General features: G+C 37.5%; 1 protein-coding gene across 5 annotated transcripts in view; it reads right to left on the bottom strand.

The window, feature by feature from the left end:
- Positions 1 to 23,694, bottom strand: part of LOC130835243 (cGMP-specific 3',5'-cyclic phosphodiesterase-like) — a 60,823-nt gene that overhangs the window by 12,762 nt on the left and 24,367 nt on the right. The window contains exons 3-5 of one of the 5 annotated variants that reach the window (XM_057706674.1): positions 5,480 to 5,600; positions 4,376 to 4,479; positions 2,636 to 3,623 (exon numbers count right to left, since the gene is read on the bottom strand). In XM_057706674.1, the coding sequence (XP_057562657.1) occupies positions 3,478 to 3,623; positions 4,376 to 4,479; positions 5,480 to 5,600 (371 nt within the window). In that variant the 3' untranslated portion in view covers positions 2,636 to 3,477. Of the gene's footprint in view, positions 1 to 2,635; positions 3,651 to 4,375; positions 4,480 to 5,479; positions 5,601 to 13,530; positions 13,590 to 16,511; positions 16,602 to 23,694 lie in introns of those variants that run through there. The other 4 variants (XM_057706673.1, XR_009048850.1, XR_009048851.1 and 1 more) reach the window with 4 other exon arrangements.

Genomic DNA, 23,694 nt, shown 5'->3' on the forward strand with positions numbered 1-23,694 from the left:
TGTGAGCCTTGAATATCATAGAATCAATTGCTCTGAACCAGGGAGGGGTTTGAATATTTGTAAACAAAACAGCAAACAGATCTATTACAGGGTCAGCAAACTACAACCCATGGACCAAATATAGCCCACCATCTGGTTTTTGTTATTGGACCACAGCCATGCTCATTCATTTACCTGTTGTCTAAGGCTGCTTTCAAGTTACAACTGAATCCCTCGAGTAGGTGCAAGAGACCATATGGCTGCAAAGCCTAAACTAGTATCTGACCCTTTACGGAAAAAGTTCGCCAACCCCTGGTCTATTAGATCCTGTCATGGGATTGTCATACCTCTCCCCCCATCTCCTTGGGAGGAGTACACTTCCCTTCCCCACTGACGTTTGGCTTAGCCATAAGATGTGCCTTGGCCAGTGGAATGTGGAGAAGTGTCAGTGTGCAAGTTCTGAACCGAAGCTTCGAAAATTCTGGCTAGTCACTGCCCCTTCAGTGGTAGAACAAGACACATGACCTGCAGGCTTAGCTGAGAATGAGATAAACACCCCAGCTGACCTGCAGACTTGAGGAAAAAATGCTTATTGTTGCTAATGGTATGGTTGTTTGCTCTACAACAAAAGCCAATTGATACATGAGATTGTTAAACCTATGTGTAAAAATTCCCACAGGCTTGGCTTCTCTGTTGGATTGATGGTACTGGGAGAAGGATCCTGAAGACCAGGTATGGTTCAGTCCCTTCTGGGGCTCTATTTCAGAACTTGATGGGCTCCCCTGGAACCTGGTTTCATTCCTCTACCTACTTGGTAAGCAAAACTGAGTCAGAGCCCAGGCAGCTCTAGAGGCCCACCAGACTCTTGGGATCTTAGCTTCTCTATATTTAACACGGTGTGGAAGTCAGTCACAATTCTTTCATCTGTTGGTTTAAGTACCTCCCTCCCAGGGTGTGCCTCATGGTATAGAAAGAGGGTGGAACAAGTCCAGTTGGAACCTTAGACCAAAGCTTTCCCAATCTCGTTTAATCACTAAAGCTTATAGCTTGGCTCCCACTCAACTCAAATACGTGTAATTCTGAATTGACGTATAATCTATAAGAGGTAAGAGAGATCATGACTAGCTCCTCAGAATTCTCACAAGAGTAAATATTAACATGCAAATGGTGTGGGAAGTCTAATTTAACCATGTTAAGGATGTTGGCCGAGATGAAATGATCAAGGTATTTTAAAATGCAATTTCCCAGAATTCTTAGTCTTACATCTCAACTTGTTAAAATGGAAATAAAGCTTTTCATTGTCACTTTTTTTTTTAAACCATCAACCTGAGTCATTTGGATAGATCACTGAGTAACACTAGTGACCCATTTATTACATAAAGATATACAGATCGCACAAATTTGTCACTGAAAATCCCTGGGGCTGCCCTAGTCCTCTGGTTTTCAGCCTTCCCTTTGATTCTTTACGTAGCTAATATTATTCCATTAAATTTTTCAGCACCAATTTTTGCTGTTTTCAAAAAAAGAAGAGCCTAGCTGTTGCAGACCTGATACTATAGAGTAACCTGTGGGCAACAGATTGTATGGCAGAAGCTTGTTATTGAGAGTTTCAAATCCACAGCATTAATTTTTGGACATAACTCTTAAAGGAGAAGTAACATAATAAATCACAAATGAAAAGTACTAATATTAAAGGTCACTTAATTTGTCAAAAATACCCATGATAGAAATTTAAGCGTCATCAGTAATATACAATGGTGAGCTTTTTTGGGGGCGGGGAGGGGAAGAACCACATCATTATTCCCACTGTCTAACAGAGGACGCATTCGGCCTTCCCTGAAGCAGTCATTGCTTTCTATAAAAACGTTCAAGCGTATTTCCTAAAAACAGGACCAAGATTTTCAACACTCTCCATATTTTTACTCAAGTTCTATTTCTGCTTTCCTTCTCAACGCATATTTCAAATGTTAACAGATTATGAACAGCTCAAGAATTCAAATGTTGACTCTTGACCATCCCTAAATCAACAGTATTTCCGAGTAACTACTTTCTTATTTAGGAAGACTTGTGGGTGAACCTGTTAGATAGCTTCAACAACACTTTAGAGACTGGCTTTTGCAACAGCATTCATGATACCCATCATCAAAAACGGGCACCTATTCGTCCAGCAGCTCTAAGAGATGGAAGAATATAAGACATTGCCCTTTATTCTTAACAAGCACACTGTTGGATCAGAGAGAAGATTATCCAGGTGAAACAACAAAGACAATACATAATGAAGTAAACTGTTTGGTTACTTCATAGTCCTCTGCTGTGTATTTTCCTCTCCTTCATAAGATCTCAAGCTTCAGTACTGTAATAAATACTACAGTACTACACGATCTGTGGTTGGTTGAATCCATGGGTATGGGGTAACCATGGATGTGGAGGGCTGGCTATAAGTTATACTGGGATTTTCAACTGCTTGGAGGGTCAGTGAGCCAATCCCTGCCCTGTTCAAGGGTCAACTGTATATGGAATATTAGACTGGCAGTAGGCTAAGAGTACAGAAAGGTTCTACAACACAACATTTGCTAAACTGAATTAATTCCAAAGGACATTTATCATTTCATAAAAAGAACATTTATTTTAAATGTACTGTTGAGATAAAGGGGGTACAATAAAAGCTTGTCCATTAAAGTGAAAGTACCTCAAGACTTACTCAACTTTGAATTCTTAGGCTAACCATAGTAGGCACAAGAAATAATATGCTGCACTGAATCCATTATAACTATTTAACTGTATCAACACCACACCAATATAAGAATATTTTAAGACAAATTTAGAACATACACATTTAACTTTATTTCATCATTGTCCTTTAAAGCTTGATTTTATAAAACATAAAAAGACATTCTGAAAAGTTCAGTATCACAGGAATTTGAATAGCAGGACTATCCATGGCTTCATAGATTCGAGTTATATAAATTAAAATCAAATAATTGGAAAACTTTTCAATATGGAAACTATACAAATAAATGGCAAAGGGACCTAACAGGATCAATATTTCATTACTTATGGACTATCATTAGTTCCTTTCAAGATCTAAACACATGTTCTCAATAGTCATATTTCTTTTGCTCTATTTTATATTTAGATATTTCTGTATACTCTGAGTCAAGGTGCTTGACCAAAAGGTCTGATTTAGAAAGACATTTAGCTGTATCGCAAAAGTTTTTCCATCTACAGTTACCATCGTCAAAGGAACTGACATTACAATGCTGATGTAATCTGCTAGTTCCCTTTGGAACAGTGTGCAATAACTTACGTCAACCCTATGGAAAGTGAAACAGGTACCAAGGAATGGAACGATTATGCACAGATTCAGTAAAGCATAATGTTAAGTTTTCCCCATCTAAAAATTAACCAATGAAATAAAACATATCAACTACAGTTGATTTGGTTTCAGGAAAACCACATTTGAGAATACAAGTACATTATACTGTCTTTATCTCATCCTCAGTCGTTGACAGGAATTTTGTAGGCTACCATGCTATTTACTTTGTGAATTGTAGTAGTAAATGAACGAAGACGAACTTCCTCAGAATTGGTAATGAACTGTGGTCCCGACTCTTCCCATTTTTCAGGTACAACCAAATCTCTGTCTGTATAAATCAGGAGATCAAATGAACCTAAATTGCAGATAAAATCATTGAACTACATTATTTTTTCAAAAGTAAAACTGCCTGCCCTATCTCCCTCACATTTTGAACCACTCATAGTGTTAGAAAAGTAGTTTAGCCTGGTCTGTAATAACTAGTTAATTGCTTTTCCTCAATGGAAATTTACTGTAGTACAGAAAATATTGCACTCCTTTCACTTTATCTTATGAAAAATTCAAGTTTTTTTTCTTTTCTTTAAAGAGGAAACCCGTTAAAGATATTTGTAGAAAGTGTATAATCAGTAACATGGGATAACATGAATATAACCTACAGGAGAACTGACATCTTGGTTCTGTGATTGCAGTATCCTAGTGCCTAGAACAGAGTCTGGCACATAGTAGGTATTCAGGACACATGTGATGTTTGAAGGAGTAAGGAAGGTAGACAAGTAAGACACAATTATAGCTGTAGTCTTAAATATATATCAATACATAAAAATGTATAAGAAATGAAGGAAGGAATTACATTAAAACATTCAAGGGTGAGTACTGTGGAATACTTTAATTCCTTTCTTTTCAGCATTTCCAAATTTTACAGAATGCATATAACATTACTTTTCCTTTATAATGCTTCCTTAGTTTTATTACATGATATTGATAACTAAGAAAAAATTTAATAAAATGGTAATTCTTAAAATAGTAGCTTAGTCTTTTCCCCAACAAATTTAAGTCAATGTGAAGTTGTATAATACTTACAAGGAACTTCCAACAGTGGCAGAAATGTCACTGTAGCTGTGATCTGTCTGATCACTGAACGGATTTCATCTTGGATAGCTTTCTGAGACTTTTCTCTGGGTGCACTATCAAAGAGATCAAATCAGTTTAAGTTTTAATGACTTACTGAAAACATCTGTAAGGTTATTTATCTGATTTAATGACTCCAAAATCAAAGAAGTAATACATTAAAAAGGAGTGTTTTTAAAAAATGAGTGTATCATTAGGACCCATACCACAGTAGACATACTATGTATTTTTATTATTTCATTTATCCTTCTAATCATTTTTTTAGGGTTGGTCTTAGTATCAGGTCATTCTGTATCAGATGACCAGAAAATTTGCCAAGTGCTTCAAGTTAGGAAAGCTTCAGCACCTCTTAAAAAATAAAAATAACAGTGGTATCTAAAATGTTTAACGGATATAGTCATTTTGGCATTTTTAGTAATGCCTAAATGTCTAATTCCCTATTGTCTAAAATAAGATATTAAATTGTATATCAAATTATTTTTATAAGCTAAACATTTCCTAAAATAGACCAAAGGCTTCAGAAGCAAACTACATTTCATTATGAGAAATGGTTCTGAATTTACAGGTAAGTATGCCTAGGACAATGCTAGACATCAGCATATAATGATGCGCATTTCCCATTCCCGTGGTCTGGAAACTTCAGGGTTTATGAAGTGTCTTAGGAAATCTGTGGCATTAAGTGCAATGCAACAGAGTTGCATCTTAAACTGGGAGAGTCTAGGATAATCCCTAATGGTTAAAAGCAGTTTTAAACAATTCATTAAATGGGCCACCTAGTACATCATATGTAGTTTTGCATATACCACCATAAATACTACAATCTGAAATTCACCAATTTAGACTAAAGGCAATTATGTTAAAAGTACTAGAAGTTAATGACATGCTAAAGTCATAAGCACAATTCTTTTCCACAGGAGACTGAAGATCAAATTAAACACTGTAGAAAAAACTATACCTTATATGAAACTTGTTCAATATCATTAGAACTCATTTAGTAAAGACAACAAATTTTAGAACAAGCATATTAAGGTGGAAATAATTTAAATTCCTACTTACCTGTCATCTTTTGCAGTCTTGTCACACTCAATATCAAACTGCCATCTTTCAAGGACCTCCCCACTTTCAATATTTGAGATGACTACCACCAATTTCTGAACTGAACACTTGTATAACCATTCTGTAATACATAACAAAGCATCTTTTTTGGTTCACGGAAATACAAAGCAATTCTTTTCTTAGGTCCTACTTCCGATCCTCAGCAAATTTCTACCACTGCTATTATGGATCTCCTCCAAATTATACAGAAAACTGGCCCCATCAATAACCTAGCTCCTGTTTTCAAATTCTCAGTAAGCAAGACCACTGGCTGAAAGTGAGGATGGGGATGCAGCACTGAGATTTGAGGAGAGAGGAGAAAGGAACAGATAGCAAAACATACCCCCCAAAAAAGAGCTAATGGTTTTGATCCCCACAAACCAATTCTCTCTGTAGCATGTTTTACTTTAGGGAATATCACAATTCTACCCCATTACATCTACCTAAAAAACCTAGAAAGTATTCTAGATTCTTCCTTCTACTTAACCCTCCATCAAATCAATCCCTCAATCGCCCAAACAGAAGTGTAACAAATCCACCCCTAGTCTGGATTATGCAAAAGCCTCCTTACCAGCTTCCCTGCTTCCAGACCCAGGGTTTTCCCTGCATATGAACAAATATGGAAATCAAAATCTATCATGTCAAATCATGTGGCTCTGGGTTAGAGATTAAACAAAGAAAACTGTTCATCCTTAACACTCTGGCCACACAGATCTTTAAATGACAGCAAATGTTTCCTGGCTTGAAAAAAAAAAAAAAAAAATCCAGCACCTCTTTTGCATGGCAACTTGCCGACTCTTCACAATCCCGCCTCAGCTTGCCTGCATGGCCTCGCCTCCAGTTTACACCCAAGCAAACACTGTGCCGAAATACTAGACACATTCCCTCCAATCCTGATCCATGAGGGAGGCGAAAAACAATGGTGCAGAGAGATAATAAGGATATACCAGTGAGCATTTTCCATAGGTATTAAGAAGCAAAGTACTTAAGCTACACACAAACAGTGACCTCACGAAGACCTGCATTTGTGACATAATATTTTAGAAGACTTTTAATACCCCAATCATTTGTCGCAGCTCAAACAGCAGGGATCTTCCTCTTCTCCTCCTCAGTTCTCCTCTTGTAATTCTACTTGCTCTTTTCCCTTTGATTCAAGCCAATCCGGCAGGGCACACACTCCAACTTACCACCTTATTTTAAATCCAGTCTATGTTGTCTCTGGCAGCTGATGTTATTTTTAGAACATGAAAGGTTGAGAAAACACTATTTTTTAAGATCTTTTTAATTGAAGAATGGTTGGTTTATAATGTTTCAGGTGTACAGCAGAGTGACTCAGTTTTTACACACACACACACACACACACACACACACACACACACGTATAGTCTTTTTCAGATTCTTTTCCAGTATAGGTTATTAGAAGATATTGAATACAGTTTCTTGTCCTATACAGTAGGTCCTTATTGTTTAAGATATTATTTTAATTAACAAGCAGAGTTCCTCGTTTATCATCTGACCAGTTTTAAGGAAAGAGACTAAAGCCTCAAAGTACTCTTAGGACTTTTGGTGGTTTCACAGTATCTCCACACATCCTTTGATGCTGCTCTCTTCAAGAGGTGGGACCTAACTGCCCTCCCTGAGTTTGGGCCGGACATGAGGCCTGGCTTCTAATGAACAGCTACCGTGAAGCGAAGGTGAACAACTCGGACGTACAAGGCGCTGCTGCTTCCTCCTTGCTCACCCTCTGCCGTGTGTCAAGGACACAGAGTGACCTACAGAGAGGCCTGCTTGGCCGGGAACTGAGGCCTCCTGCCAGCAGCCACGCGAGCGAGCCCTCTGGGAAGTGCACGCTCCAGCGTGAGTCAGGCCTCCCTGCTGCATCCTGAGTGCAGCCACGGGCAGGGAACCTGGGCCAGAACCACCCAGCCAGCTAGGCCGCTCTGGCATTCCTGAACCACAGAAACCGAGATAGGAAAGGCTCGTGTTCAGAATCACTAAGCTTAGGGTAATCTGTTATGCTGTGAGAGATCACTAATGTCATACACAGGATCATCAAATAATGTGTAATAATCAAATGCATCTGGAAGTTCTAAATCCAGGTCATCTTCACTTTATTTCACTGCTACCAAGTGATGCAAAAAAAAAAAAAAAAGAGAGAGAGATTAGATATGATTCAAAAATTTTATAAGATCACCAACTCTATACTTTTATTTGAATTCCACCCAGAATATTAATTTTCACTCTATGGTAGAAGAGAAACAAGTAAGAACTTTTAGGTGAGGATTTAATAAGAAGGAATACAGAGTACATAGTTTTTAAAGCACTTTGCCTATATAATCTTAGCTCTTAGATGAATAAAGATGTTTGCATACATATATCTATTGAGAGCAGCAATTTCACTGACAACTACCTTAACTCTTTAAGAATGCATGAACATTATTTAATAATCAAAATCCATCCCAAGGTCTCATTATGTGGTTCTGGGTCAGATATTATACAAAGAAATTATTTTCGCTTACCTGCAGCTGGTTCCAGACCTCTACTAGCCATAATTCAGAATCTATATAAAACTTCTCAAAATTAAACTTACAAATGCTCTATCAAATGAAAAATGCAAGGCATTCCAACAACTGCTGGAATTCTAAAAGTACCAATGAAGATTAACTTTATATTGAATAAAACATAGCATTCAGTCTGAACCAAATTTTCTGAGCATTGAAAATAAGATTTGGGTAAATATGGCCTACCATTAACTTAACTTTCAGTCTCAAGCTTTTATTCATTCTTTCTTCTCCTGGATCAGCAGTGTAGCCTCAGGGATTTAACTTACTAGCACTATGTTTTTCATCTGATGCTCTTAAGAAATGTTTTTTTCCTTAGGAAAGTGGTTACCATCTTCTTCTTTGTAAAATACACTTGTTTGTTATTCAAAGGGTAATGTGGAAAAAAAAAAAAAGGAAAAGATCTTCACCATCACCATATCAAGTTCAGTACCAATGGAAACTTTTCGGAGTATTTCTGTTTTGTTTCTAAAACAAATATCACAGGGGAATAAATGCAATGCACAATTTATAAGTTTTCAAAAAACACATAAGTAGCCAATTCTTTAAGACTAAAATAGATCTAGATCAACTGACAGTCTGCAATTAAACTCTGCTTATTCTTGTAGCTCTATTTTCATCTAGTCTGACTTCGAATTGTAGGATTATGTATAAAGCTGTAACGTTTATCTGTTCCAAGCTTACGGGTCAAGTTTAAGAAAAGCCCTAGTCAGTACTGCGAGCTGAAGATCATAGGCAAGCATCCACCCTGCCTCCACCCTCTCACAGAAAGCATGTTCGAGCTTCCTCTCTTAAGCCTGTGGGATAAACACAGCAGGGATCTGCTGTATGAAACCACAGTTTTCCGCCTTCCTCTGTGATTCCTCCAGCTCCTGAAATCCACAGACTTTCCTTCGAACTTATGTGTTGAATATTGAACTTATTTAACATCTGTCTTGCTACCTTGCATTGATATTTGCTTTTTGGTATATAAGGTCTCCCTCTCATTGAAACTGAAAAAAAAAGTTTCAAGTATCTTCCTTGCTTAATTTTTTTTTCATATCCTCACTGCCTAGACCAGGGCTCTACTTAGTGCAGTGATTCAACAATTACTTTCAAAGCAAGATAATTTAGGAGGGGATTAGCAGATAAAGTTATGTACCTTAAATTCTAGAAAACATTTACTTTTGTATATTGCAGCTAGAATTACACATTTGATTCCATTAATGCTTTACTTTACGATTTTCAGCAGACATTAAATCTCTGATTCATCAAAGTATTGTACTTATTTCATAAAAATCTCATAAAATTAGCTGATATTTTTTGAAGTTTGTCAGTTTTCTTTTAAAAGAATATATAAACAACTGGATATTTAGCTAAAAATGCTCCCTTATACTGTAAAAAAACTTACCATAAATCTTTTATTATAACTGTTACATTTCATCAAAGAATTATAAGCATATCATCAAATATGATAAAATAAAATCAAAATGATAAAAACAGAGAAGGAGGATAAGAGCTCTGATTCCAAATTAGATTTTTACTTAATAAAAATTGGAGTTGACATTCAACCAAGAGAAAACAGGTTATGCCTAGCCTGATATTATTGGATAGAATCTCTACCTCAGATCAATACAAAATTTTCATAGAACTTGCATTATTTCACAATGTCCTGGCTTCTACCTCATTGGTGCAACCCCTACAAATTAAAAAAAGAAAAAAAAGCACTCATCGCTACCATGTCATAACAAGCAATACTTCAAGAGAGGACAGTATTTCAGAAATAGGTCATCTGAGCTAGAAAGAGTTGAGTTTCCCTGCACTTCTTTACTAAACATAAAAGAAACGTCTGCTTATAGAAATAAGTAACGCACATGACAAAAATAAAAAACGGATCCAAGTGCCCAAGTCTGAAAAATCCAGCGTTAAGCCTGAAAGAAATTTAACAGCAGCCCTAAACATTCACACACTTGCTGCAAATTTTTTTTCATGATGCTTCCTGTGCATATCACAGAGCACACTGGCCCAGATGAACATGAAACATGCTCCTGTAACTCTTTCATCCCTGGTAAAAATTTCTTCTTGTTTACTAGATGGAGTCCTCTTAAGACATTACAGAGGATGTGACTCTGATCCCTCTTTCTCTCCCCCGCCCCTGCTCCCCTGCCTTCCTTCTCCCTGCTACCCCTCTCTCTCTTTTTAAAAAGTTTGTCTGCAGAGTGGTCTCAACACTTGACGTTGAAGAACCATCAGGGTACAGCCAGCTCTCCTTGTCTCCCCCTTCGAGCCCTGCTTCTACAATATGTGAAGCCGCATCTCCCATCAGTGTACCTCCCACCCCCAAATCAACAGGAATCTACATGTTGACTGCAGTGGCTCAAGAAAACACTGAGGGGGAAGAAAAGAGAGTGCAGTCGTCATCCACGGCAGAATTTTAAGAAACCCTCTTGTCTAGGCTTGAATCTGAGCTTCGCCAGTGTTTAGTTCTGTGACTTTGGCCAAGTTCCCTAAATGTCCCGTGTCTCCGTTTCATCATCTGTTAAGTGGCAATAAAATAATAACTACCTCCTATGGTTGTTATGAAGATTAAATGAAAGAATATATGTCAAGTCCTTAGAATAGCTTCCACAGGATAGGCAGTTATTTCCAAAGTCCTACCCTGTCTTTCCTCTAACTATTCTATTATACAGCCTGGGCGGTCTCTCTTCTCTCCCTTGACCCCTTTACTTTTTGTCTTCATTCATTTTCTCTAGCCAATAGCTCTGTGACCTTTCCAAAATAAATTATTTTAGCTTCCTCTAGCTTCTCCAGTCCCCACCCTACCCCCACCACACTGCCCATTAATTCCATTGTCTTAGAAGGGAGTACAGAGAGGAGAAAATTGCAAAAGCTTATCCTTTATGATTCAAAAATAATTCTGTCATAGAGGTTTTAGGAATATCTATGATCCTGACTTCTAAAAAGGCATTGTGCTATTACACTTATGGTTATAACACGGATGAAAAGAACTCTCGAAAAATTTTAATTAGTTGAAATACTTCCCAAGAAGAGAGGCAGATGCAGTGATTACAGATTTTACTGAATCTTAAAAATCTTTCTGAATTTTCTGGACTGTGTTGTAGTTCAGACTTTAGCATTCAATAGGCAACTGCTCCATTCAAGCAGCTCTTCAGAGTTGGCACCTTAAGAAATTAGAGTCACGAAAAGGTACCAAGACATTTTATGAACAACCACATTTCATCTTAGGTTCCTTGGTAATTAGTCGGAATGAGTACAATTGGACTAACACAGAGAGAAGAAACCAAATTCACTTTGCCTCATTTATGAGGAAAAACAATGAAAAGTCTTTTTCTTTTAAGCGTAAAGTGTGTTAGAGGGTAACAGACCAGTTAAGTCAGGGACGGTGCTGGGTTGTCATTTGATCTCAGCTGACTGGTTATAATGTGGCTGATGACCTCTGCATACAACTTATCATTCCTTGTTTCTCCTAAGAGTTTGCTTAGTTCTAGATCTCCTTTCAAAAGTAACAGCTGACATTTATCAATCACTTCCAGTGTGCCAGGAAATATGTTAAGCCCTTTGCATGCACAAACGCATTTAATCTTCACAACAACCCTAGGAGGTGGGTCCTTTTATAACCCTCATTGTGCAGATGAGGGAACTGAAGAACGAAGGGATTCACCAATTCCATCCTGGCTACTCATCAAGTAAGTGGTGAAGATGGGATTCAAGCCCACAGCAAGCAATCTTAAGAATTACTCCCAAAAGCCTTACTGTGACTCTCTATTTTGATTTCAAACGCTCGTGGGAGAAAGAGTACTTTTCTACTGTGTGTACACAACAGCAAACATTGCCCTGAGTTTGTTTACGTAGCTGTAAATTTAAAGATAATTCTGGAAGTCATATATTGCATCTTCTTAGGGGCCATGGTTCTCAGTCAGCCAGATTACTTTTTATTCTACAACAGCCATGCTGAGCGTATGCCTGTTTTTCCGACTGTTTCTCTTCATTCCTTTTTTCTGAAGAAATAATTCTCACAGGAAATAATTTCAAACCGGGCAGTGTGAGCGTGGGAGGAGAGGGAACAAGGGGGAGAGGACAGAGAATGGGGAGGGTCAGCAAGATGTTTAAAAAGCTGTATTTGGAAACCTTCCCATCAGTAAAGTTACTAAGACTCCAGTGAAGTTACTGAAGGTTTTTTTTTTTTTTTTTTGTAATCTCATGAAATGCTTCGTGTGAAAAAAACTTTTGTGGAAACAAGTGAAGAGCCCAGCCTTATATCAAGTCATCACAGGGTAAAACAGAGGCAGCAGGAGAGGATGAGGGAGTGTGGAGGCAGACAGCCCTGAGGATCCTGAGGAACCCAGCAGGACGCTTAGGGAGAGCTCTGGACAATCCCAATCTGGGGACCTGTAGCTGAATCCACTTTAATCAGGTCTGTAGGTGAGCGGACAGCTCTTGACTGAGAGTGGGGTTATTCATTCACGTAATCAAACTGAATGGCTACGATGTTTTTAAATTGACAATACCATGTGTTGCCTCAGATGTGAAGCAACTGCAACTCTCATTCATTGCTGGTAAGAAAGTATATGGTACAGCCACTTTGGATAGGAGCTTGCAAGTTTCTCATACAATTAAACATATACCCACCCATGACCTGCAAATTCCCCTCATATATTTACCAAAGAGAAATGAAAACATGTTCACAAAAAGACTTGCACACAAACCTCAACAGCAGCTTTTCTCCTAACAAGACAAAACCTGGAAACAACTCAATGTCTGTCAATGGATGAACGGATATTCAGATTGTGGCACACCTATGCCATGGAATAACCACCATAAAAAGGAACACACCACGGACACATGCAACAGCATGGATGAATCTCACAAGCGTTACGCTACGTGAGGGAAGCCAGACATACAAGACTACCTCCTGTATGATTCCACGTATATGGCTTCTACGACACTCTAGAAAAGGCAGAACAATAGTGATGGAAAACAGAGCGGTGATTCTTGGGGGTTGGGGGTTGAGGGAGGAGGAGCAGATCAACTACAAGCGGTACAGGGAAACATCTGAGGTGACAGAAATGTTCTGTATCTTGATTACAGTGGTGTTTATATGACTACACATGCATGTGTCAAAATCTCATCAAATTATACACTTCAAATGGGTGAATTATATGGTACGTAATTTACACCTCACTACAGCAGGGGGGTTTGTTATTGGTGTTTTAGTTTACATCACCCTCACTGGTAACCATAAAGACAGAAGTGCACGGATCCAGAGGACGCTCTCTTACAGAAGGGCAGTCTCACCTGCTTCACCCTGGGGTTTTTGTTGCTCATGGCTTCCCCCAATCCCCACCGTTCATGCTACTTAGGAAGAGATATTTCACCAGAGTGTGATTCAAGCTGAGTCTCTCAGCCAGTACAAAGTTGTTTTTTCAGGCCATGGTTTTAAAACATACTTACAAATTAAAAGCTGAACATCATCTTCTTAAGTGCACACAATCATAGTCCTTGGTTTATAACTAGGGCAGCCAGATAAAATATAGGACATCCAGTCAAATTTAATTTTAGATGAACAACAAATAATTTTTTAATATAATCTATGTCCCCAATATTGCATAAGACATGGTTTTTATTTGCTTTATCTGGCGATCCGATTAAGAACACTACTGGTCCATGCATGGCCTTTTCAATTTTATTTATTCATTCACAATTAATTAGCTAATCAATTATTTAAGCTCATTTGCATGTTTTAGCTACAGGGATTTTCAGTAACTGTGGCTGTAACTACCCTCTTAAGAAACCACATAGCAACTCTTAAGGCACTGAGAACTTATCTTAGACGACTGAGAAGTGACTGATTTAGGATCCTGTTCATCAAATTGTGATCTGCGGACACTGGCATCAACTTGGTGCTTGTTAGAAAAGAACCTCACTCAGGTCTCACCTAGACCGCCTGAACTCAGAATCTGCAGTTTAAAAGTCATATGCATAGATAGTCAGTGGGAAGTTGTTGTCTAACAAAGGGAGTCCAACTCCAGGATGGAAGATGCCTTAGAGGACTGGGGCGGGGAGGGTGGGGGGCACTCGAGGTGGGGGGAGTCAAGGAAGGGAGGGGATATGTGTATAAAAACCGATGATTGAACTTGGTGTACCCCCCCAAAAAATAATAAATAAATAAATTAAAAAAGTCATATGCACATTACTGTTTTAGAAGCACTGATTTAGAAAGCTGTGTTTCAGGAAAATTCCCAAGGGCATATGCAGGGTGGATTAAAGGAAAATTGACTTAAAGTACAAAAACCCCTTACAAGAATATTTTAAAAGTTTAGGCATTACTTCAAGATCTGAATTATGGTACAGGCAGCAGGAATGAAAAGAAAGAAATCGAAATGAGAAACACTAACAGAAAAAAAAGCGATGGGACTTGGTAAAGGACTGGATGGGGGAGGGAAAGGAAAGATATCAGAATCCGAATATAAATCAAGTAGAACCAGCAAAGTGTTTCTCGTATTCTTGGCAGTGGTTCTCAACCCTAGCAGCACATGATAACCACCTGGGAGCTTTAAGAAATACTGATGTATATGCCGAGTTGTGGGATTGCTGGGTCATATGGTAGTTCTATTTTTAGTTTTTTAAGGAACCTCCATACTGTTTTCCATAGTGGCTGTACCAATTTTCATTCCCACCAACAGTGTTAGAGGGATCCCTTTTCTCCGCACCCTCTCCAGCATTTACTGTTCTTAGATTTTCTGATGATGGCCATTCTGACTGGTGTGAGGTGATACCTCATTGTGGCTTTGACTTGCATTTCTCTAATGATGAGTGATGTTGAGCATCTTTTCATGTGTTTGTTAGCCATCTGCATGTCTTCTCTGGAGAAATGGGCATATACCCTGAGAAAACCATAATCCAAAAAGAAACATGTGCCACAATGTTCACTGCAGCACTATTTACAATAGCCAGGACATGGAAGCAACCTAAATGCCCATCAACAGATGAATGGATAAAAAAGATGTGGCACATATATACAATGGAATATTACTCAGCCATAAGAAAGAATGAAATTGAGTTATTTGTAATGAGGTGGATGGACCTAGAGTCTGTCATACAGAGCAAAGTAAGCCAGAAAGAGAAAAACAAACACTGTGTGCTAACTCATGTATGTGGAATCTAAAAAAAATGGTACTGATGAACCCAGTGATAGGGCAAGAATATAGATGCAGATGTAGAGAACGGATTCGAGGACACGGGGTGGGGGGTGAAGGGGAAGCTGGGACGAAGTGAGAAAGTAGCACTGACATGTATGCTACCAAATGTAAAATAGCTAGCTAGTGGAAAGCTGCTGCATAACACAGGGAGATCAACCGGATGATGGGTGATGACTTAGAGGGGTGAGATAGGGAGGACAGGAAGGAGTCGTGGGAGGGAGGGGATACGGGGATATATGTATAAATACAGCTGATTCACTTTGGTGTACAGCAGAAACTGGCACAACTGTGTAAAGCAATTATACTCCAATAAAGAGCTTAAAAAAAATAGAAATACTGATGTGCCTGGGTCCCAACCCCAGAGATTCTGATTTAAGGTGAAACCTGGGCATGAGAACTTCTAAATGCTCCACAGGTGATTCTAATGTGTAGCCAAGATTAAGAACCACAAACATGGGCTCTTCCAATCTATTTGTTTTCACTTAAAGAAATGATTTTCAACTCTGGCTACACTTCAGAATTATCTGGGGAGCTTTAAAAATGTATCAGTAACTAGACCCAGCTCTTAGAGATCCTGATTTAATTGGTAATGTTTTAGAGTTTCACAGTTGATTGTAATGTGCAGACAGGACTGAGAACATTCATTTGAAGCGCTCAGTTTAAATGATAATGTATTAACTATTTTTTTTCAAATAAATGTAAAATGAAGAGAGAATTCAGTGCTTACAGAATCCAAACCTTCTAGTTAGATGAAATATAAACTAACTTATTTTCAATGGCTTGTTATAATTTCACAATAAATTTTGCTTGGACTTGGCTGCAATTTCCATTTTTTCAAAACCTCATTTTGCATCCAAACAAAAAAATCAGCTGACGACCACTGCAATGGATAACCATTTATGAAATAAGTGTTTTTGAGATGTTTAAAATATAATATGAAATAAACTGATTACAACCACAATAGCAATTATGTATCTTAGGAGTCAGTAAGGTCCTCAGGAAAGAGAGGTACAGAAATGACATGTCTAAAATTTATTTCTAGGTCAAAGTAAAGTATCAGGATTCAACCCTATTACTAAAGTCTAAATAAAACACATCAAGCAGAACATTTAAGCACTTTATAGTTAACTTGTCACTATAGCATTATTTCATAAGTGCGCAAAGTGAAAAAAATTTTTTCAAAAAAGAAAAATGTTTCCAAATGACCTTTTATAAAATGGAAAACTGGCTTACCTCTTCCCTATGATTCTTAATTGGCATACAAAGAATACTTTGTGTCTTGTAGCCTGTAATTTGGTCAACTTCTGCATTGAACCGAGGATCCTAGTAAGGAAGAAGAAATTCAATTTAGTGACTGACCTGTTCAAAGACTGATTTGATTTTTCTGCTTTATAGGATTAGAGAAATCTAACCTTTGACTCACCTTGTTGCTCTGAATGACAATTTTATCATTGTAAGAGGCATCAAAGCATATAGGTACACATCATCTTGGACAAAGATAAATTTAAGGGTTTTTTAGCAGCTAGTATTTATGAAAAAATACAGATGGAAACAAATGTGAAGAAATAAAGGAAATTCAAAATATTAACCAATTTAGACAGCCTCACTTAAACTCGGGGGAAAGTGGCAACTCTCCCCCTCTGTAATACCGTTTGCCTATTCCCATCTCACTGATTCTTCTGAAAAAGAAACGCATCTTTGGTCTGAAACTTTTCCTGTAAAACCCATCACCTCCAAAATGACCATTCCAATACTGACTTGACTTCCCTCATAATGACTGTTTATATATTTCCTCACTGTTCTGTATTTCTATCTCAGATGTGCATAAGAATTAAAATCTTACCTTTTTTGTATCTAATAAAACTGCATGGCCTTCATGTATAATCAATTGCTCAATCTTTTGAATCTCTCTCCCCTTTTACAAAATACATCCTTGCACATTCAATAATCACAAAGGACTTCTGAAAAGTGTAAAATTTCTAAATGTGGCTTAAAGAAAGAAAGATACAGGCTATTTTCCATTAAACCAGATTGAGAAGATTAAAGGTAGGCTGTAAACTCTACGAGGGGCTTTTTTTTGGTTCATCACTGTATTCCCACTATTAGCACAGGAACTCAGAAACATTTGTTCAATAAATGAAGGAAATCATGATATCATTAACAAATGATATCATAGTTATCCAATATGATCATTTTTAGCTTACTATAGTTTAAAGCAAATCTTATAGGTAGGAGGAAAAATATACTTGAGGAAATGGACAGAGACCAGTATATGAGATACAATTAGAATGGAAGCAAACATACCAGAACATAAACATCTGAATGCATATTGTTCCCTTCAAAGCAACTGCCTTGGGAACTTACATGCTCAACCTAATAATAGCATTATTGTTCTAAAAACTCTGCTTTTGGAATTCCCTTCAGAGAATATGGAATAGTCACACTGGAAAAATCCTCATCTTTGAAGGTCATTTCTGTTGTTTTTTTTTTTAATTAGTCTAAAGTCACGCAAAGCCAAAGCTGTGAATGAAGTAAATGATTACACTAGATTCCATCAACTAGGGTCAGAAATGAGGCCAATTTTCCCCTGAGAGGACCAAACTTTGGCAGTAAAGAAAATTTCAGAAGAAAAGTTATAAAATGGTGGAAAATCAATATGAATATTTTATATTATAAATAAACACGATTGCATTTTTAATTTTTCTGCAAAAGTGCTCAAAGTTATATTGAAAGACAGAGAAAACCTTGGCTGAATGTTTCCAAAAAGCAGTTCTTAAATAACATACTATATTGCTAGGTATCTAAAGAGAGCAGACAGGATACTGACATGGATGAAGTAAAAGAAGTTAAAAATTATGAATTTATATAGTGAATTATTCTACAAGCTAATAATCAAAATATGAATAGTAATGCATCCTCAGCAATTATTTTGTTAATGAATATCTGAATTACAAGACCAATTTATAAAAAAGAGGATTCAACCCAACTATCTAAGCAAAGCAAGAGTCTGAAATTAGAAGGACTTTCACAGAATTTTTTTGTGCATACTGGAAGTTTAAAATAAACAGCAGCCCTGGATTTCACTCTTTATTGAAGGAGGTAGGAGGAATGTATGCTTCAAAATCACTTTAAGCGAATTTTAGCATCTCAAAGAATTCTCCTTTAACAATGCACCCACTGCAGGGGCTGTAAACACATAGAGAACTTCTAAGCCCCATCGAAAGAAAAATAGAGCACAACTATTATTGTGATTATTTCTTTCACTGTTTATGAGAACATGACAGTGTAAAAAAAACACAAAGCTTAGATACGCATCTCTCATAATAAAATAACTAGTACCAGACTTGCCCTCCAGCTGAAAAATATAAGATTAGACCACATACATGCAATAACTAAAACACACACAGTGAAGAGGGGAATACACACGACTGACTTGCATTAATCTGGTTCTTCCTGGGTGCACTTTTCCCCCAGGAGGAGAAGACAATTGGCATCCAGAGTAATAGTTCCAAATGGAACTGAATTCAGGGCTTCTAAAGTGGCTGGAATGTGCAAGGCAAAGTACCTGATAAGAGAGGCAGTGTTGTGGGTGGGGGTAGGGAGTGTAAAGGAGTGGCAGAAGACTGAGTGGCTAGTCACTTCAGACATGTATTTGGCAAGACTCTAAGAGAAGCAGCAAAAATTACCTGTTGAAGCCTGAAAGCAAGTGGTGATACCAATTATAACAATGTCTGAAGACACTGGGGTCCCACCCACCAGAGGAGATACCTTACTAGGCACCTCAGGCATTCAGTTGAGACACAGAAGGGCCACTCCTTGGAAGTAAGGACCATACCCTAGATTCAGACAACATTTCCTAAGACTAAATTTAAAACTAAAGTAGATCCATCCTAACAAATAATAATACCAAACCTGACAAGATGGAAAGCCTCTTCCAATAACTCCACTGCCTACAAGAACAAAGGTCAGTCCTGTTTTAAAGGAAGTTGATATAATCCAAATGCCCCACAACAAAACATTCACAATATCCAACCTACAATAAAAAAATTTTAAAAAAATCACAACATGTGTGAAGAAATAGGAAATTGAAACCCACAGTAAAGAAAAAAAGCAGTCAATAGAAAATGACCTCAAGATGATTCAGAGGTTGGAATTAACAAACAGGGACTTTAAAGCAGCTATTATAAGTGTGTTTAAGGACTGAATAGAAAATATGGTAATAATGAACAGATGGACATCTCTGTAGAAAGAAAGAAGTATTTTAAAAAAGCCAAATGGAAATTCTAGAACTGAAAAATACAAAAGTTCATTGATGGATTTAACAACAGACTGGAAACAACAGAAGGGTCAGTGAACCTGAAGACAGATCAACAGAAAATATCTAGTCAAAAGGACTGAGAGGACAAAAAAAAAAATCTATAAAAAAGTTAACAGAGCCTCAGTGTTCTCTGAGTCCAACATCAAATGGTCTAACATATATACAATTGGAGTTCAAAGAGAAGTGAATGGGGCAGAAAAAATAAACACATGACCAAAAATTTCCCAACATTAGTGAAAACCTTAAACATACACACATAGTGTGAAAATGACATATATTGTGAAACTCATAAGGTGAAAAATGAAGGCTGGCTGACTTCTCATAAGAAAAATTAAAACCAGAAAAAAGTGGGAGAACATTTTAAGTGTTGAAAGGAAACTACTATTAACTAAGAATTGTCCAGGCAGTGAAAATATCTTTTAGGATTACAGTCAAAATAAAGGCATTTTCAGATAAACGAAATCAGAGAATTGGTCACCACCACACGGGTACTAAAGAAGAGTTAATGAAAGCTCTTCAGCTTGAAGAGAAAGATAAGAGATTCTACAGAGAGGAGTAAAGAGCTTGGAACATGGCTTGAGCACATGCACACATATATAAAGAATAAGGAAATGAATCCAGAAAGATATTGCTATGATTTATGTTAAGGAGTTTTATAGTGTTTTCTGTTTTCCTCTAGGAGTTTTATAGTGTCTGGTCTTACATTTAGGTCTTTAATCCATTTTGAGTTTATTTTTGTGTATGGTGTTAGAGAATGTTCTAATTTCATTCTTTTACATGTGGCTGTTCAGTTTTCCCAGCGCCATTTACTGAAGAGACTGTCTTTTATCCATTGTATATTCTTGCCCCGTTTGTCAGAGATTTGGGTTATGACAGCATCTGTGTGCTGGGATGGTGATGCACTGCCCCTCCTCCCACTCGAGAGGGCATGGAAGTTTTGTGTCCCCCACCTCGTTCCTTGCCCTATGCATCTCTTCTGTTTGGCTATTTCTGAATTGTACCCTTTATAATAAAACTGTAGTGTTAATTATAGTGCTTTCCTGAGTTCTGAGTCATTTTAAGAAATCATTAAATCTGAGCAGGGAACTCCTGAATCTGTAGCTAGCCAGACATGGATGTGGGGATCCTATTTATGGCTGGCATCTGAAGTGGGGACAATACTGTGGCACTGAGTCCTTAACCTGTGGGGTCTGCACTAACTCCAGGTAGCTAGTGTCTGAATTGAGCTGCAATGTAGCTCAAAGCTGGTGCAGGAGAAGTGAAGAACTGACTGTTGTTTGTAAAACCAAACAAGGTCTCAAGGTCAACATCTGTGGTATTCCTGCCAAAAGTGCCTAACTTGTATCTATTCAAGGAAAACATTCGACAAGATAACTGCCCTGTATTCTTCCAAAATACATGTTAAGAAAGATAAACACTGAGAAACTATTCCAGATTTAATGGAGACTAAAGAGATAGAACAAGTATATGCAATATGCAGTCCTGAATTAGAGCCTTGATCAGAGGGAAAAAACAACTATAAAGGACATCATGGAACAACTGACCAAATTTGACTATAGAATGTCAGATAAGAGTACTGTATCATAAAATTTCCAGATTTTGATTAATGTATCACAATTGTGTAAGAGAATATTCTTGTTAGAAAATATATACTCATAAAAAAGTCTCCAAATGGTTCAGAAAAAAATAATATGCATATATTACTTACATGCATTATATATAGAAAAAGAAAATAATAAAGCAAATGGCACAAAATATAAACAATTGGAGAATCTGCGTAAAGGGTATACACAAGTTTGTGATGCTGGTCTTGCAACCTTTCTGTAAGCTTGAAATAATATAAAAATAAAAGATAAAACGAAAACGGAAATAACACAGTAGACTTGCCAAATTATATGTCGGTTTTCTTCCACAAAGTGGAATACCTAAAGATTATTAGAACATTGAACAAAGATAGAGCAGTTCCCGAACTGTGTTTCCTGGAGTACAATTATGTCATGACAAATTTATCAAATTTATCACAATTAATAATTTTGATAAATTAAAGACTTATCAAAATTAAAACAGTTGCTGTTGTTCTTTCTTTCCTCTGAAAATTCATTTTAGAAATAATTTCATTCATCAGAAATTCACTTGAGTAGCAAGTGAGACCTGTAGGATGAGAGCTGGTGAAGATTTGTTTATCTAGAGAAGGACTGAAAAGGGAGGAATAAAGTAGGGGTGGGTGAAGGCCACATGAGTGGCAATGTGACCCTTCCCTAAGACCTTCCAAGTTTCCTCCCTAGAAATCATGGTATCCATGGAGAGGCTGTCTCCAGGAAACAAGAGAAGAGTACAAGTTTTGCATTCCAGTTGACTTAGGAAAAAGGGTTGTTTAGACAATGTAAATCCTTTGACATAGGAAATCTTGGGGAGGCTTATGGCTTCCACAGGACATGGAACCAGGGGTTCAAAGCAATTTGTGATGGTTAATTTTCTGTGTCACCTTGACTAGGCGAAGGGATACCCAAGTGGCTGATAAAATGTAATTTCTAGGTGTGTCTATGAGGACGTCTCCAGAAGAGATGAACATTTGAATCAGGAGAATGAGTAAAGAAGATCTTCATCAACGCAGTGGGCATCACCCAATCCCTTGAGTACCTGAACAGAACAAAAAGGGAGAGGGAGGACGAATTTGCTTTCGGAGCTAAGACATCCATCTTCTCTTGCCCTCCTGCTGTCCATCAGAGCTCTTGGAACTAAAGCTTTTGGACTCAAACCAGAGTTACACAATTGACCCCTCCCTGATTCTTAGGCCTTCAGTTGATTATACCATCAATTTATCTGGTTCTCCAGGTTGTGCAGATGGTGGGCAGATTGTGGAACTTCTAGGCCTCCATATCCAAGTGAGCTAATCCCTACAATAAATCCCTTATTTATCTCTGGATATCCTACTGGTTCTGTTTCTCTGAAGAACACTGACTAATACGCAATTCAATCTAGATATTGGATGATATCTAGTTTTCACATATGAGGATAATGCCAACACATTTATATAGTTGTTCTGATTATTATGTGTTAATATCTTATTATTAATAAACACTGTGCCACAGTCAAGAAATTTGCACGAATGATGGGGCTGATGAAGGAGGAGATGATGTGTGACTGAACACCATTGGTATTTGTGGTCTAATTGAAACTCACTGGTCTAAACTGTGGACCTTGTCTTCTATTTTAAACATATGAATGTGTTATTTTATTAATAATAAAATAGTTGAATCCCTACATTTATATCATTCTGTTACAAAGTTTTAAAAAGCGAATCAAAAGTTGACCATTTCTTACAATTAATCTATCTAGGAGACTATTTTTTTACTCTTAGCTTCAATCTGAGCACTACTTTGTTTCACGGCCACTTCTTGGATTTCTACTGCTACATTATTAATTTTTAAGTGTTCTGTGGTCTCATAAGCTGAAGAAATGTGTCATTTTCACAGACACGTATTTAAAGCAGTAGGGCTCAGAAAACATAGAACGTACTTTCATATTCTGACTATTTTCATAAAAGGCTATGAGGCAGTATTTTGACTATTCAAATTATGAGTGGGCTAAGTGATGAATTACCCACTAGCCAACTGATTTCCACTGTTAATACCAATGTAAATTATGGCCCAGATCAATCCCACAACTTCTAATGAAATTCCTGGGATGGGAATAACTTCTGCAAGGCCTCTATAAACACAGATCAAGGGTGTCAAGGGTGAAGCAGCAACATGAGAAATCCACAGACTAAGAGGCTTCAGTCTGGGGTCACTGCAGATCAAGGACACTGAGCCTATTTTAGATGGCAGTACAAGAATTAAATCATTACTAACTGCAAAACAAAGATTACACCATCAAAACTCTAAAGATGGTAAACAGATTAAATAATGTGCATATAAGTGAAGAAATTCTCAGGGCTGGAGAAATTTAGGACCATGCAAACAGATGAAGGCTTTCTCAGCAAAGCTGTAGCATATTTATGGTCCTACTGTACTTGGGACTATAGTGCCATTGAAAAGCGGAAACCCAGCTGTCACCTAAGACAGGACGGGAATTCTGCAAATTTGGCAGCCATCC

Source organism: Hippopotamus amphibius, chromosome 13 (assembly GCF_030028045.1).
Source record: "Hippopotamus amphibius kiboko isolate mHipAmp2 chromosome 13, mHipAmp2.hap2, whole genome shotgun sequence".
NCBI lineage: Eukaryota > Metazoa > Chordata > Mammalia > Artiodactyla > Hippopotamidae > Hippopotamus > Hippopotamus amphibius.